Source organism: Vicugna pacos, chromosome 6, assembly GCF_048564905.1.
Source record: "Vicugna pacos chromosome 6, VicPac4, whole genome shotgun sequence".
Lineage (NCBI taxonomy): Eukaryota > Metazoa > Chordata > Mammalia > Artiodactyla > Camelidae > Vicugna > Vicugna pacos.
This window is the reverse complement of record NC_132992.1, coordinates 6,273,539-6,291,210: the sequence shown is the minus strand read 5'-3', so window position 1 is coordinate 6,291,210 and position 17,672 is coordinate 6,273,539. Positions and strand designations below refer to the sequence as shown.

At 47.9% G+C, this 17,672-nt stretch overlaps 1 protein-coding gene across 5 annotated transcripts in view; it reads left to right on the top strand.

Moving 5' to 3' along the window:
* TLN2 (talin 2) overlaps positions 1-17,672 on the top strand; it is a 426,530-nt gene that overhangs the window by 355,491 nt on the left and 53,367 nt on the right. For all 5 annotated transcript variants that reach the window (XM_072962302.1, XM_072962304.1, XM_072962301.1 and 2 more), the window contains 7 exons: positions 1,034-1,174; positions 1,592-1,773; positions 2,888-3,020; positions 5,263-5,364; positions 7,606-7,776; positions 13,134-13,280; positions 16,824-16,925. In XM_072962302.1, coding sequence (XP_072818403.1) covers positions 1,034-1,174; positions 1,592-1,773; positions 2,888-3,020; positions 5,263-5,364; positions 7,606-7,776; positions 13,134-13,280; positions 16,824-16,925 — 978 coding nt within the window. The remainder of the gene's footprint in view (positions 1-1,033; positions 1,175-1,591; positions 1,774-2,887; positions 3,021-5,262; positions 5,365-7,605; positions 7,777-13,133; positions 13,281-16,823; positions 16,926-17,672) is intronic.

Below are 17,672 nucleotides of genomic sequence, written 5' to 3'. Positions count from 1 at the left end.
TGTACTGAAGGAGGTGGAGCCCAGGGTTGGGGAACTTTGGATTCAGGTGTTAACCCTTTGAGGGGTAGCCTGGCATGCATCACAGACCACTTACCTGATCGTCTTCCATTCAGGCCATTAATCAGCTGCATGACTGACCATTCAGCGCCACTATGTTATTGCTGCTAATTTTTAAAAAATAAACTTTTGAAGCATGAGATACATAGACCAAAAAAACCCATGTGTGTACAACTCAGTGAGTTTTCCCAAACTGAACACACCTAAGAAGCTGCAGCCAGATCAAGAAGCAGAGCGTGGCCAGCCCCCAGCAGCCCACCTTGTGCCCCTTCAGTCTCACTGGCTCCAAAGGGTGACCTGACCACCAACACCTGAACCTGTTTCACCTGTTTTTGTGCTTTGTGCAAATGGAATCGTGCAGCGGGCACCCTATTGTGTCTGGCCGCTTTACCTAAGGATCATGTCTGTGAAGTTTGCCCGTGTTGTTGAGGATAGCTCTGGTCTGTTTTTCCCCATTGGAGTCCATTTTGCTGACTTCAAAATGGCAGATATGGAAGCCCTGTTTCCATCAGTCATTCAGGGACATCCAGGTGAAAATAACTTAAAGGTTGAAAGTGCCAAACAATGTATTTTTGTAGTTTGGGAGGGAATAGACTTCAATGGAGTGGGGGGGAGAGCCAAAGGGTGTGGTCTCAAAAGTCAGGAAGAACGTGGCTTGGCTGCAGGGTTTGGCAGCGTGGCTCCTGGGGAGTGAAGAGCAGAGCGCCCTCTGAATCAGGAGAGCTGGGGGTTGAGGGACTGAGGTCAGCTTGCCTGTGAGCCACACGTTCGGCTTTATTTCTTATATTTGCTAACTGAGCCCCTCTGCTTGATGGCACAGATCCATCCTACTAGTTCTCATTCATTGTTTATGATTCACCAGACATTTTCAATATTCCCCTCAAGGCACCTTCTTTTCACTGGGAGGCAATGACTGCGGCCCAGGAGTGGTCGGTGCTTCTCAGTGGGGTGTCGTCTCCGTGTTGTCTCCCATCAGGCTCTGGACGGGGATTTCTCTGAAGACAACCGCAATAAATGTCGCATTGCCACCGCACCCTTAATCGAAGCCGTGGAGAACTTGACAGCGTTTGCATCCAACCCTGAGTTTGTCAGCGTTCCTGCCCAGATCAGCTCTGAGGTAGGGGATCTTTGCAGCAAAGGTAACGCTGAGGTCTTTGGCTAGTTTTGTGTGACACTCAGTGAGCATGAACAGTTAAGAATTCCAAAAACTCTGTCAGCGTGTAGGGCACTGTTACTGTTGCCAGTGATGATACACGCAGAGTTAATGAAGCTCAGTGTCTGCACATCTCTTAAGAGGCAGTGTCTTTGCCTTGTATGTTGAGAACAATCTCTGTGCGTAGGTTTGGGGCTAATTCTCGGTATGTGTCACACTCAAAAATATGTAAGGAGTGAATCAGCCTCCGTGGTTCTCTGCCGTCTGTCTCCTTTCAAACGAGAGAAGTGATGACTTGGTAAAGAACAAGACCTCCTTGGGTCCAGCTGACTCATCCAGTCTGTGTGTTCTGCCCTTGACCTTTCTGCTGTTTGGTCCCAGGGCTCCCAGGCACAGGAACCAATCCTGGTCTCAGCCAAGACCATGCTGGAGAGCTCATCATACCTCATCCGCACTGCACGCTCACTGGCCATCAACCCCAAAGACCCGCCCACCTGGTCTGTGCTGGCGGGACATTCCCACACCGTGTCTGACTCTATCAAGAGTCTCATCACGTCTATCAGGTTAGTAACTCCTCTAGAAATTGTTAGGGCCTGCATCTGACAGGGTAGGAAGAGGATAAGCCCATCAGGACTTTTATTTAATAGCAATGTGGTTCATCATTATCATCATCTTTTTCTTTACTTCTTTGGGAGCAGTGGTAGCACTTGTCACAACAATAATAGCCAACTTGAGCGTTTATTATATCTTAGATACTTTTCCAAGCATTTTACCTGTATTACATTATTTGTTCATCACAACAGCCTTGTGAAATAGATACTACCATCGTCTCCATTTTACTAATGAGAGAATTCAGGCAGAAAATCATTTAGGTAACATTCCCAAGGTCATCCCCGGGCCCAATTACTTTAGTCCCAGTCCTTCTAACCATTATACCATATTGTCTATGCCTTGGAGCTTAGGCAGAGAGCATTACTATTTATTTACTTAGCAGGATTGGGGCTACCTAACTTTGCTAATAAGACAAAAAGGTATTCTTTGTCCCACAGTAACTCTGGGCACCTCTAACCTCCTTGGTGATGGTAGGAGTCTGAAAAAATCATCCCATGAGTAGATAAAGCATTTCTGAATTTGACCAAAGTTGATAACCCGACAGCATGGAATGCATCCCTTTCCTTGGATATTTTTCATTTTTCAGTTGCATTTGAAACTCAGGACCTCGTTAACTGTCTTAATGCCTTGCAAAGAAAAATCCACGAAATGTTTTAACTCCTGCCACACCCAGGACTTTGTGAATAGAATACAATGTAGAGAGCGTAGTATATTTGCACTGGAAATAGCACTGACTTTTTTTTTTTTTAATGAGAGTCCTGTGCTTAAGCCAGTGAATGGAGAATCCAAGACCAAATTGTTTGATTTGCAGTTGCCTGGCATCAGCCTGAGATGGAGGACAGCACCCTATCCTTTCCACCAGAAATAAGTAGACTTAGCAGAGTGTTAAACTGAGAAATGCACGGGCTCTGAAGACAAGCGTTGCCAAGCAAGGGTCAGGGATTCACTCCTTAAGGCAGTTGAGTGGGGTCGACAGTAGACAGGGGCTTCTGGCCCATCGATGTGAGCCAGGTGTCGGGACTAGAGCTTCATGGAGCCTGTGTCTGACTTGCTCTGTCCCTCCAGGGACAAGGCCCCTGGACAGAGGGAGTGTGACTACTCCATCGATGGCATCAACCGGTGCATCCGGGACATCGAGCAGGCCTCGCTGGCAGCTGTCAGCCAGAGCCTGGCCACAAGGGATGACATCTCCGTGGAGGTAGGCTGGGGCTCCACGGCCAGCCTGGAAGCCTCTGGAAACACAGCACCAGGCTTTAGGGATGGGGGAATGGCACCAACATATTCCTGATGCAAGTGTCATCATTAGACCCCCTTCCCCTGGAACCAGTCTGGGAAGTTTTTGGAGTGGGTAGAGTAAATGCTGAATGGAGAGTGATGGTTTGGTGAAGGGGCATATACTGCATGGGTGGAAAGTTCAAATATGGCTGAAATTTGGGGGGGATGATCATTGTCAGATAAGAGTATATCTGTAGGGGGGTTACCATATTCAGTTGAACACTTCCGAGCAGACCTAAGCATGTAGATTTTGAATGCTTCTCTGTCATATTTCATCAATGCACTTTTTTGACTGATGGGCAAATTCAGCATTCAACCCTATGCATTTGGTCCGTTCAGAGGTAAACAATTCTGCAGTTACTCAGTATCTCGTATTGGAGGACCTCTTGCATTCTGTTAACTCAGAGCCACTTTGCCCTTTCTTGTCCATTCTTCCACTTTTGAAGATAGAATTTTCCTACTTTGCTCCGTTAAGTTTTTTCTATGACCTGTCCAAAGCCCCCTGATTTATATTGTTTTCTTTCTGTTGAAAGTGCCTGACACCCAGAAGGTGCTTAATAAATATGGATGGTCTGTTTGCTGACATTTCCCTATTGGCACTGAGCCCCTCAGTAATGAACTTCGGCCCCTGCCTCTCAGCAGGGCCCAGACTTAGAACTGCTCATTTTTATTAATAGAACTATTTCACTCTAGCTTCGCCGACTTCCCCCATTTCCAAGGAAAGAAAGAAGGAATGTTAACATTATTGTTAACCTGTTTCATTAAAGTAGAATGTGCACACAGAGCAGTATGTCTGTCAGAAGTGTGCAGATCCATGGAGTCCCGCCAGCTAAGCGCACCCTGTAACTAGCATCCTGATCAGGAAACAAAGATGGCAGCACCGCCCCACCCCACCCCCATCCTTTCACTCCCTCCCAAAACCTATCCTCTGTCTTGACTTCCTCCCTGGGAAGAAAACCCCTCCCCTTTATCTGCATGTGCTTCCTACTTACAGCGTATTTAATTTAACAAGCCATCCGTAATAAGACAACACTGCTGGAATATCTTTGACGGTAGTTACGTTATGAGTGGGAAGATAAGGAGTAATTCGCTAAATAAGACCCACGAATGTGTGGAGGTTTCTCTCCACTCACCTCCATCTCTCAGTTTTTCCTTTTGTTAACCCAGGATTTTGTTTCAGAGTTTGCTCATTGACTGAACTCTGCTCAAATCCCCCACCAGCCCACGTGCAACATTGTTCGGTGGACGAGTAGCCTGAGTCCCATTTCTCATGAGCAGGGCATTGTCACTTTGTCAGGAATCACCCCATTTCGTGCTGGTGTGTGCAGACCTAAAATGTCCAGCATTCTGATCTATTAATCCTGACTGCCGGGCGAGGCCCCTGTGGAGATTCCCGCAGAGAGGTCTGATCTGTCCCGCTCCTCGTTAACACTCCCCATCTTTGAATTCCCCGCCCCCTTCACATGTCAGCATAATCTAGATACCTCGCCCCGTCTCTTTATAGCGTGAGTCCAGTTCTTTAGGATGGAGAGATTAAACTGTCTCGTGAGGAGAAATGCCTTGAGGATGCGTTTTTCAACAGTGGGTCCTCATCACCAGATACAGCGCACTGAGCGCCCGACCTGAGCTTCTGGGCATCTCACCTGGCGTCTTCACGGTGTGCAGTCTGGGAGATAGTCCTGCTTTAAAAGAGCTGATCTCACTTTTACGTCACCCTCCTCCCCACTCCGCTCCTGGGGGGTTCTCAGTTCTGAGGGCACAGCGACTGGATGTTCCCTGAGACCCTACCATCAGCTCTCTCCATGTGTACAAAGTCGTCTTCCCTTCTTGGAAGGTCATGGCAGTCCCACCTTTCCAGTAATTATGCTGAGTAACCCAAAGTGAAGATGCCAGTAGCATCAGTTGTCATGATGGTTGCTGGGAAGCCAATAGGAAAAGTGTTCCTTGTACCTGACTCATGTCCCTTGTGGGTGGCACTGTGGTGGGGGCGGGGGAGGGTCTGGCCCAGGGGATCGGAGGTGTAGAAGTGGCTTGATGACACGTCCAGGCATTTTGATGTCCATTTCTTGTGGCCTCCCTTATCTTTCACATGGGCCTGTTTAGATCGGTGCAGCTCCAGGGGTTGCTGTTGTAGGGTGACTTTGACAGCTGTCTCTCCTTATCAGGCCCTGCAGGAGCAGCTGACTTCAGTGGTCCAGGAGATCGGGCACCTTATCGATCCCATTGCCACGGCGGCTCGGGGAGAGGCAGCTCAGCTGGGACATAAGGTAACGTGCGCCCGCCCGGGGGGGTCCTGCTGAGAGTGTGTGAGGAGCAGGTGTGGGGAGGTTGTTATTGATTTTATGGTTCTTGTTCCCAAAAGCCTCATGGCAGGGGTTTGGCCTGGGTCACCAGTAGCTTCAACTAGAGAAAACGCCACTCAACCTCTGTCAGCATCTTCTCCAGAAATGACCACTTCAGGCTCTATTTTCACGTAGCACTGAGACACAAAGTACAGGGAGATTTTTCTGGGTGTGGTCAGACTTGGCAGCCAATGACCTGTTGCTCTTGACCTTGGCTGGGACAAGACAGAGACTGAGGCTGGCGTTCCTGGCGTGATGTCTGCCATCTTATGTGCTGGCGGACCATCATTCTGGTGTATTTAGGGTCCGTTCTTCCTCCGCGGCTTCTAACACAGTGTCCGTTTCCACACGTGAGGAAGCAGAGCAGACTTGGCAGACCTCACCCTCGACAGCTAACGCCCCCATGTGGCCATTCTGCTCGGCTCCTGAACTCAAAGTTCTGACCCACGTGGTCGCAGGTGCTGAGTGATGTTTTTGCACGTGTGGGGTTCATTTTGCAAATCATCCATGGATGGCTGGCTTGTCAAGAAGTCTGTGCCTCACCAGAGAGAGAGCAGACATTGGGTTTTTAACAACCTGCAGGGTTTCCTAGCTTTCATCAGTGCAGCCATCTATATCGATGTGCAGATCAAGAAATCCAGTAGCCAAAATCTTCTCTGCGGGTATTGAGTTTAGAAAATCAATGTTCCTGCTTTTTCAAATTATAGAATAGCTTAAGGGCCTACTAAGCTTCCTGCTGGTTCTAAGGAGAGGTGTTTGAGATTGAAAATGGCCGGTGTCTCTCTGCCTTTTCAAGTGTGGAAAATTTCATTTCTCAGCTGAGTTCCTTTATAATAAGAAAGGGCTTGTCCACCTGTGTGAAGAGGTTTCTGAGGGTCGGGGGACTGCCCTGGAGGCTGGTGCACTGCATGTGTGACTTCTGCAGAGAGAGTGAGTTTGGCAGACGAGCTAGACATCATTTCAGCAGTTACTTTTGATCCGAGTAGGGATTCGTAAGACAATATTTCTAGCTTTCTAGGCCAGCATCCTTGTCTCTGCAGGTATGTTGTTAGTATGGAAGATTAATTCCTGTTGTTACTGAATCTAAGCGCATACTGCTCACTGCACAACAGCCAGTAAATGGAGGGACCAGTGTTGGGGCAAGGAATAGTGACCTTGTTTGGTAAGCCAGCAGACCGAGAAGATGGCGGACTAGTGTCCCAAAGAACCATCTTGCTTGAGTTAGAATTCCTGCCTCTTTTACACTAAAAGGGGAGGGGGTAGAGTCACACATTTCCTGGTTCCAGTCAGTCTCCAGAGGAAATATGCTAATTTTTTCCTTCCTGCAGTCATTCTCAGGTGGGCCTGGTCAGGATGTTTCCTGTGAGCTAAACAAAGGTATTTTAGTTGACGCTCATTACCTGGGAGGCAGGGTTCCCAGAGGTGGGCCAGCGTGTATAATTTAAGCTTATAGGCAAAATCCCTTCAGTGGCTAACTTGTAGCAAAAGGAACAGAATACAAAGGTTAAAGTAAAAGAAACAGATCCAATGTGGAGTCAGATTTGTTCTTCCCTATTACACTATGTCAGTGGATGGCATGAAAAGAGACGTGATATATTTGTGTCACCTGAGTTACAGATTTACTCTCGGCCCTTTGGCTCAACCAGCCTCCCCTTCTGAAAGGGCGTTCTGGACAAAGGCAGCCTAGGGGCCCTCCGTCCACAGGGGTTGTGGGCTGATGACTGGTACGATGCTTCATGGCAGCGCTCAGGTGGGGCCCCAGTTCGGCAGCTTCAACACCACCTGGGAGTGATAAAGGCAAATTCTCAGACCCCATCTGGATTGATTTCCCACATAACAAATTACCGCAAACTGGGGGGCTTAAAACAACAGAAATTCAACCTCTCACGGTGCTGGAGTCCAGAAGTCCAAAGTCAAGGTATTGGTAGGGCCACATGTTTTCTAGAGGCTCTGAGGCCTTCTGAATAATGAATAAGGTCCTAGGATCTCTCTGTATATTACAGGGTGACTGTAATTCATGATACTGGGTGTAAAGTAGAAAAATACCAAAGTGAAGCCCAGCAGACCTGCCTCTCCCCATCAGTCCCAGCCCCCACCCCCAGCAGGGACCCTGAAGGGGACACATGTGTTTACATGATACACCTGTGGCTTTTTTGGTCTCAAAAGGTGACACAGCTGGCAAGCTACTTCGAGCCCCTGATCTTAGCTGCAGTGGGCGTTGCCTCCAAGATTCTGGACCATCAGCAGCAGATGACGGTGCTGGACCAGACCAAGACGCTCGCAGAGTCTGCCCTGCAGATGCTGTATGCGGCCAAGGAAGGCGGAGGAAACCCCAAGGTACAGCTCAGGATGCTGGGGGCTCACCTAGGCCACTGAGAAGCCATCATGCATTCCTCTGTACCACGTTCCTCCAGGGAAGTCACCTCTGGTTTTTGGGTGGTGGCATTTGATTTCCCATTCAAAGGCGGGAAATCATCTTCTCTTGGCCCTCCGCAGGGTCTTTAAGAGGAGAACCAAGAAATACACATAATTAAGGCTTATTTATAAGTTATGTTTTCTCCCACAGAATGTGTAGGCGAGGGTCCTTGGGAAAGAAAAACATAGTGTGTGGTTATTAGGGGACTAAAACCATCATACCTGCCAGGCACCTGCTCATTGTTGACACCCAGCTTGCACAAAGCCAACATGTATTGTTTTCCAGTGAATTTCATTTCTCTTCCTAGTACTTCAGTTCAAAGCAAAACATGGTGCAAGGTGACCATGGCATGTGTCGCTGTTGCCTTGGGGACAGTAGATCAATAAGAAAACCTCCCTTACCATAGGTTTGCAAGTGGAACGTTTCTTCAGCCCAGTGTGTCCCCCTGCTGCTTTAGATGACCAAAGGTGATGACAGCATGACCTTTGCTCTCGGGGATGATTTTTTCAGAATGACTGTTTCACAACCAGTGTGCACCCCAAGTTTCCACAGGGTTCTGGAACCTGGAGAGGAGGTCGGAGGCTCCTCCCAGCATTTGTGCTTCCACACAGTCACTGGATCTCAGCAGGTCTCCACCCAAGCAGACTAACTTGAGAGAACACTTATGGGAGGATTTGTGTGGGATTCTGACCTACAAGCTATAGGAATTTATATTACGTATGTATTTTTAGCGTGTTTTGTTGCATCTCTAAGATCTTCAGATTGGTTGCACAGTGCAGCAGAGAAGACTCTCCATGAAGAGTCAGAATCACAAAATAGTGATCTCAGAGCTAAGTTCCTGAGTGCCGACTCTGTGTCGTTTATCCCACCTGATAGCCTCATCTTAAATAACCTTCACAAGAGCTCAGCAGCAGAGGAAGCCTCCCACTGTGCATTTGTGGGAATGAGATGGCTCTGCTGAGTTGGCCAAGCTCACAGGCCAGGTGGGTGTGCAGTCGGGACTGAGCCTGCGCCCTCTGGAAACACAGGCCGACCCCGCCTGGAGCAGAGCTGGGAGGACTCGAGGAGAGCACCAGGGAGGACGGCTGATTAGTCTCAGAAAGAGGGAAAGGACCCTGCGCTTAAGGGTGGCTGGAGGCACGCAGGGCAGAGGGGCAGCATCTGGAAAGGCACAGAGAGGGTTAAAAAAGAACTGTGATCTCTTTAGGAAACAGCGCCCAGGCTGGTGCACATGGAGCCTGCAGAGTGTGGGGGTGCTTGGGCGGGTGGTGGGGGGAGGCTGGGCTGTATCGTGCAGGCCTCCTCTTCACGCTGGGGGGCTGGGGCTTTATTGTAAGCAGTGGGGAGTGACGGAACCCATCCACAGTGGAGAAACACCATTCTGCTGGCAGCATGGATAATGTCCTAGACTTGCATTTTTTGTCTTTTTGGTGAGAGAGGTAATTAGTTTTTTGTTTGGGGTGGTTTTTTCTTTTTTTTTTTTTTTAACGGAGGTGTTGGGGATTGAACCCAGAACCTTGTGCATGCTAAACACATGCTGTACTACTGAGCTACACCCTCCCCCACTAGACTTGCATTATTTTTTTAAGTCCAGTTTTTCATTCACGTATCTGGCGACTATTAAGAGACTAATCCTGGGCATGCTGAAAATACGGAGAGCCAGCCCTGGCCTGCAAGTTGTTCTGCGTCGTCTGGCAAAACAAAACCAGTTGCAGGAAGAGCAAGACCGCCCTTTCGGCTGTGACTGGTTAGTGGCAGGAGCCCGAGTCAGAGGACCAGCGCTTTTTGCTCCCTCCCCAGACTGCCAGATGTGTTCTGGGTTATCTTTTCTCCAGGGCTGTTTACTGCCACGTCTCCACCCCTACCTGAGGGGACTTCATTCTCAGCAGAATAATTTCAAATTAGGAGGTTTCTGGATGTTTCAAATGTCAGCACCTCTGCTTGGACTGCAAGTTTGGAGCAACTCGTGGAATTCTGTTTTACACCGAGGAACCTCATGGTTGGGCGCATCTGTAGTCAACACTGTAAGCTTTATAATGACATCTTTTGCTTGGAAGCCGTGGCCAGAGACCAGCGTGGGATAGTTTTCAGTGAATGACCTGAAACACTGGGCGATGAACATGGGCCGAGTCTCGACAGCGCAGGAGGTGACGTCGGTCCCTCACTGTGAGCAGTCACCTGTGCTGCCTGCAGAATGACAGGCTTGTCACGGAACTGCCTGCGACACCACAAGCTGGCGCGTAGCTCTTCCCCTACGAGGCCTGAAGCAGAGATTCATCCCCTTGGGTGCTGTTCTTTGGGCAGATGTTTACTAGCTGCTACTTGCTACGTGCTGGGTGATAGATGTGTGTGTTACATGTCATAGGCCTGGTTTGCAGAGAAAATGTGTTTCAAGTGTGGTTACATGGTTATCAGTGGCTTTGATTCGGTGAAAAACGGGGTAAGCTTTGGGGTCCAATGTAATTGGATTCAAATTCAAGCTCTGCCTCTTGCTGGCAAATTACTTCATTTGTTTCCTCATCTAAACAACAGGGTTCCTAATGAATACCTCTCTGTGGTAGTTTTCGAGGTTAAATGAGATAAAGTGGCTGCCATAGTAGGTGTTCCAAAAAAAAAAATTAAACATTGGATAATATTTAACACAGCTCCAGAGCCTGGTGGTAATGAATCACATGATTACAAGGCGTTGCTGTGTGATCTCACCCTCATCCCACTGAGCGCCCTTCTGCACGCCTTCTCTTCCTCCAGACTCCCTCCCCCCTCCCCCACGCCCTCCTCTCCCACTCACCCCTCCCCCACTCCCCCTTCCCCCACTCATCCTCCCCCAACTCAGCTCCCTCCTACATCTTCCTTGAAGGGTCTCTCTGGCTTCTGCCCGTAACCCTTCAGTAAATATGCAGCCCTGTCCGCTGTCAGGCAGTTCTGACTATTAGTTGGCTTTTCCCCCCTCTACTGAAATTGAGATCTGCCCCCTGTAGCCTTCTCCTGTTTTCTAAACGCATGATGTCCAGGCCTGCTCTGCTGGGCTTTGTAGTAGAAGCCCTATCCTAAAGAAGCAAGGCTCCCTTGGAAGTAGACTTCAGACACATTTCCAAAAAAAAGAACAGAGTCGGATTATTCTCCTGTGCAGTGGCGTGAGGAGCAGTAACAGGGAGCCCCTCCAGATTCTAAAATAATGACCTCACCTTTGAGCCTGCTGACTCCACTTCCCGGATCGCCATGGGTCGGTGGAGCAGGCCTTAATTGAGAGCCTACTGTGTCTTCTGGTGTCTGATGCTCGCGTGCTCCAGCCGCCCGCCGGGGGATTTGGCCGAGGCTGTGTGCTACTCAAGAGGTTTGCCGTTGGCATTAGAGGAAGCGGCTCTGGGTGAGCCCTGGCTTAATTGGACGAGGCTTCACAGACTCTGAGCTGACCCTTTAAGGACCTGTAAAACTGAAACACGTGGCATGAAGGAGAGCAGGCCCTCTAGTGAATCCTCAGCACGAGCCCATGAGAAGGTAATTCGTTCTGGGACAGCCGAGAGCAAGGATGTGTTTTTGCAGGTTTTGATGTGCCGGGGTGGAGAAGGTGTCCTTGACATTTTCCAAGGAGTTTCAGAGAACTGCTTTGGGGTGTACTGCTGCCCCCTCACCCCGCAAATTTGCTTCTTAGCCTGCGTGGGAGAGCGGATGGGCGGGTGGCAGGCTGCTCCACTTCTCCCGAGATCTGTGTACTTTGTTGAAGTTGAATGTACAGGATTGCTGACATTTTTGTGCCCCCAACAGTCATCTCATCTTAAGTGAGATTTGGAGCAATGCATGCCTTACGCTTTATCTTTTTTACGAATGAGAACCTATTTGTATGATGTACTCTCTCTGGAGGATTATGTACAGGAGATGTCAGGCTTCCATTATCAAAGCAAAGCAACCTGCACATTTTGTGTTTTGCCTTCTTTGTGCCGTGAAATCAGCAATTGACCTAAATTACCAGTTCACTCCGTCGCATCCCTAAGGAAGAGAGCTTTGCACCGTGACACAGGTGGATCCGTCCGGGATCCACGTACTTCACGTCTCATCAGATGTTGTGCTGGAAGATCTCGTCCTGATTCCCGTGGCTTTTCAGTTCTGCAGACCGAGTCAGTTCTTATGGCTCACGTAGCCTCTTCCTGAAGTTCTTATTTCATTTAATGATTCAAAAGAGCTATCGTTTACCATCTCTCACTGGCTTCCTTAGCTTCTCATCTACCAAAGTAAAGATGCTATTTCTTGGGCCTTTTGGAAGGGCCATTCCCCCTGAGTAGGTGGACCTGGTGCCTGGTTGCAGTGGGATTCTGACACTACCTGGCATTAGGGCAGATTTTCCAGGCAGGGGGCAGTCCCCTACTAGTCTGCTCTTATTGTAAATGGTAAGATGCCTGTGCCCAGACCATCTCATTAGAATTCCAGTGCATGGCGTGGTTATAATTACCATTTCACCAGGGCCTCTGAGCTAGTTAGTGGTGGAGACAGAACTCAACCCCAGCTTTTTCTGACCCTGGGACCTTGGCTCTGTCCCCTGCATCTTGCTACCCCTCAAAGTGTTTTTCTAGGGAGCCCAGTACCACCATTCTTTCATTCAGTCACTGCTCCGTGCTTGACACGTGGTTAAAGCATCTCTGAGGACCATTGAGAGGAACTCGTGAGCCCTTGGGCTTTGCCTGTGGAATGTCTGTCCCTGGAGAGATTTCCTCATTCTTCCCTCCAACCTCATGGCATGTAATTTGGAGCTATGTAACATAGATCCAAAGCCTGTGTAGCTTTCTGCAGATTTCTCTCCTCCATGTACCTATATTTCCATAATCCAGTCATATTTGCATAAAGAGAATTATGGTGTGTTGGGCAACTTCGAAAAGAAGTTCATTGGATTGTGAACACATTTTTTCTTAATAGAGTCTTTTAAATTAAATCTGTCAACTTGTATACTAGGGAATCTGGCATTCTCTTTCCATCACTGTGAACATAGTAACGTAAAATTAGGTCATAAGATGCTAGTTGATGTTGGTAATTTTTTTTCTCCTTTTGATTGCAAAAAGAGATCTTTATCTAATTGTCTTTTTGATCTATATTTTGCAAACAAATGCACAAGCATAATAAAGAAAAAGAAAAAGTGTAGAATACATTGTTGTACTCCTTAATGGGGATACAGTTTTATATTTTGCTTTTTAAGGTTGTCTTTAAAAGAAGTGAGGTGATTTTTGAGAGACTGAGCACCATTGTCTTCTGCTTACGGAAACATTTCACACCCTGCCCCCCCATACAGGCACAGCACACCCACGACGCCATCACGGAGGCCGCCCAGCTCATGAAGGAGGCAGTGGACGACATCATGGTGACACTGAATGAAGCTGCCAGTGAAGTGGGGTTGGTGGGAGGCATGGTCGACGCCATTGCAGAGGCCATGAGCAAGGTGGGTGCAGGCTCCCAGGCGCTCTCCTTCACCCTGTGACCCTACTTCCTCCAAGGTGTCCCTCAGACGTGGGCCCAGGTGCTGTGCTCTAGGGAGATGTCAGTCAAGGCTGACACCAACAAGCCTCCTCTTTTCTGATTAATGTACGAGTGTTCCATCATACGTCTAACGTGTTCTTTGTTATTTATTATTCGTTCATTACTTTTGTAAGCCAGTTGCACCCTTCCTTCCTCATTGACACAAGGGGAAACGGAGATGGAGAAGGCATCACTGGCCCCCTCCCTTATAAAATGGAAATAATTATTTACTTCCCTGATAATCATAGAGTTGTGCTAAACAAACCGCACAATGAAGTAAGGAAGTGATTCTCAAGTGCTGGCGTTCAGCATGGCTAATTTGAAATCACTGGGAGCATTTTAGAATGCACATTCCTAGGCCCTGCCCCAGCCCTGATCACTTGGAATCTCTAGGTGTGGAGCCTAGGAATCTGTATTTTTAAATCTCCCCTTAGTTCTGGGATCTAGCCAGATGTAGAAGCCACTGAAGTGGCCGAGCACGAAAGCCCTTGTGGACCACAGCCATAGGTCACGTGGGTGTCATTTCTCCTCCAGTGACCCCATTGGTTGGGTTGGGTCCAGAGGGAAGGATGAGTGGACAGGCTCTCCTGCTCTCTCCCCGGGGAATCCTTCACTAGTCGTGTCTGCTGGATACTCATTAGAGTTAACAACTGTTCATCAACATCTAATTGCCGGTCCTCTGATAGCATAGCCAAGAATTTCAGACTTCGTCTGTGTTTTGAAATGTCCATTGTCAGATTGCGAATACATTAATGTGGTTTTTTGGGATAATAGGTGGTCTTTAATTGCTAATTTAGAGAAGATTGGTTGGTTCATCTCGCCATAAGCAGCCGACAGCCTGAAGCTCTAATTAGGATAATCCCCCTTAAACACGATACAAGCATTATTGGATGGTTAGAGTCCCAAGCCGGGCTGGGTTGCTGAGGGTCCCTTAAAGACCCCAGGCTTGCCTTGTCAGAGCACACTGGTGATTTCTGCTGTGGGCTTCTCATGCTTCACGTTTGGGCAGTTTGACAGGAAATGGGTGACATTCCCCTCTTCCTCAAGGCCCTTGGGTAAGTCTCAGTGGGTTTGTTTGGCTTTCAGGACGTCAGAACACCAGAGCTTTGAAATTAAGCCATGTATCTACCAAGCATATTAAATAATGGAGCTCAAGTTTTCTCAACACAAATTAGAAATTTAAGTGATAGTCCTTTTCTTCTCGGGAGATATTTTTCACAATCACTGTAATGATAGGGAAGAGTTCCACCAGTCCCTGGAATATGGAAGGTTTTTTTGGTTTGTTTTTATGGACTTTGAGCCTTGCCTATTGTGTTGGGTCTTCAAGAAGGAAAGTGGCTCTTATACTGTCTGATTTCAGGGATGTAAAAGCTGCTGTCTCGGCCCAGGACACACTTGATTGTTTTGGTAGGGCTGAGAAATGGGCCTGGTATTACATGATAGTAAAAATTAGGAATTGCTAACAACATGAGCCGCAGAGTTCTGCAAAGCATATCACTGGGGTTTCACCGATACCCGTAAACTCCTGTCAACCCTGACCTGACACCCAAGGTACCACGCAGTGCCTCTTCCCCATTGCCCCTTTGCTAAGCTTACCCCAGCCTGCCCATCACTGGGGACTGTGTAGTAAGTGATGTCTCAGGTCCTTTGAGCCCCTTAGCAGTAACACATTACAAATAAGGCATTTTCTATCTGAGTTTTGGTTATTTGGTTAAAACGCTGATGCACTGTTAGAATCATTTTCTAAAATCCTGAAAGGCAATGACTGGCAGAAAAATTCAAGTGTATAATCTCAGAATAAAGGGAAGTTCTTCAACTAAATAAATTTCAAATCCTAAAAAAAAAAAAAATCACTACTTTGTTCTTACTTTTCTCATTGTGTTCACACTGGTAGAGGTTCATCATGGTGGCCGGTGGCCACTGTGTTCTAAGCTGCCCTCTGTCGCCAACATCCTGGCCTGTTTGCAGTTACACCGCATCTTGTGTGAAGGCTCCCAGCACATGGACCAACCCTTAGAAGATGTCCAGTCAATTTATACTGAATGTATAAGTCCACAGCTCAACCCTCAGTTGAACAGCAGGGCCCCCATGGTGTGATGGAGATACTTGGCAGTGTATATCTCTCTGATAAAGAATGGAGAAGAAATCTACCCTGGGGTTTGTGTTGTTGGTTTGGTAGAAATTACATCCCAGCCTATGCAACCTCATACACTAGGCTACGGTGATACATTGATTCAGCTCGCATTGTCACTTGGATCTGGTCGTGACATGTAGCTCCCATAGATGACTCCATCTAACCTTTTCTTACTTGCCTATGGTCCCTGTCTCTTCCCAGACTGCCAGCTATCTGGCAGAGAGCTACCAGGGAGGGCTTGTCAGGTGTATCAATGCCTACTCCAGACCCCACCATTTCCTTCATGATTCCGAGGTTCTTCATCAAACAGATCCAGCTTGATTCCCACCCCCTCACCAGCTCCCTTCTGTTCACCATCCTCACTCTTCCTATATTCATTTCTCTTCACCTTGTCTCCTCACGTAGAATATCATTCAGCAAGAAGTGGTGACAGTCACGATGACGATGGTGGTGAGGATGGTGGCCTTTTTCCTCATAACCATCACTGACACTATCACCATCATCATCAACTTCATTATCATGGTCAGCCTCTCCTCTGCCTTCATGTAGCTGTTCACGTAGGTGAGAGGTATTATCTCAGTTGACCTTCACTCCAACCTTCTGATGCTTGGAAGTCTCCTCAGAGAAGGACTTGAGATTCAGTTAAAATACCCAGCTTGAGGCTCCTTCACAAGTCCTGGAACCAGGTCTCAAATCCAAGTCTTCTGAGCCCATGAGTCCCCAGTCCTTCTTCAAAGGACAGAGCCACTGTCCCACTTCTCCACCTCTTCCGTTCCACACTGATCTTGCTTATCTCTCAGTGCCGATAGTGCTAGAGTCAGATGAGCAACAAGTTATTCCTGGTGTTTGCAATGCCTTCTCTTACCCGCTTAGATCAGCAGTGAGGGTTCTGGGGGATAGATATCCACGCCCTGCACCATTCCTAGGGAAGCCCTTCATGATGTAGGTTCTGCCTCCTCCCCCAGCTGACTGTCCGACACTCTGACTTCCCTACACCTGGGCTCTCACCCACCTCCGTACCCTCAGGCACTGCTCCCTCCCCTCGGGACTCCTTCCCCACCTTTTGTTTGAAGCAGACTCCTTACCTGGTATGACTTGCCCAGCCGTCCTTCCTCTGGACAGCCCTCCCCCTCCCCGCAGACAGATTGGGGTCTCTCCTTGCCTGTGTGCCTTGAGTGCTTTGTATACGTCTCTCATGAGGTCCTTCTCACAGAAGCTGGGGGATTCTGCTCACTCGAGGCCAAAGAAGCTCTGAAAGCCTCTCCATTTTTCTAAAGCCCGCACTTCAACAGGCCTCTGATGACCTTTGGGTTCTTTCCCTCTCGTCTGTAGCTGGATGAAGGCACTCCTCCAGAACCAAAGGGGACGTTTGTCGACTATCAGACGACGGTGGTTAAATACTCCAAAGCCATTGCGGTAACAGCTCAGGAAATGGTAAGAGGAAAATGGGCTGCCCCCCCCCCCGTTGCCCTCTTGTCCACCGCATCACGGAGTCCTCAGATCTGGGGTCTGTGCTGGAGAGAAATTGGTCCTTGCCACCAGCCTCCCCCTGGGCCCCAGCTTTGTCCTTATCTGTGGTCTTTCTGGCTGCCTGTGGTCTCGAAGCCCCGGGCCACTAGACATTTCATCTCATGAAAAAGCTCTAAAAGGGAATTAATGATTGACTGAGACTTGGGCATGAGGACAGGGGAGCAAAGGAAAGAGAGAAAATTAGAATCAAGGAGGAAATGAGAAGGAAATTGCAAATTCCAGAGAAAGAAAAAATATCCTATTTATCTCACAGAGGACTTGAGATGTCCTTCTAGATTAAAGTTACAGGACAAGAGAAGACATTTGGGGATAGAAGTGAGATTGTCTGATGGAATCAAATTATAATACTTGGACTGTACTTACAATGAGCAATAACATATTGCCAGTCTTTCAGGCAAAATAAAAGTGTGGTTATATAAAAAAATTTTTTTCTCCTGACAGCAGAAGGCATGTAAATTTTAGAGGTAATTTTTATTTATTCGTTTTTTGCCAAAATGTAATGCAATCCATTTGTATCATATGGATGTTTAGACATAAACGGCATTGAGAGACAGTGAATGTTATCAATAGGTTAAAAAGTCGTACCAAAAAATAACAAATGTTGTCCTCAGATAATTAATAGACATACATAGTAAGAAAGTTCTTAACTTC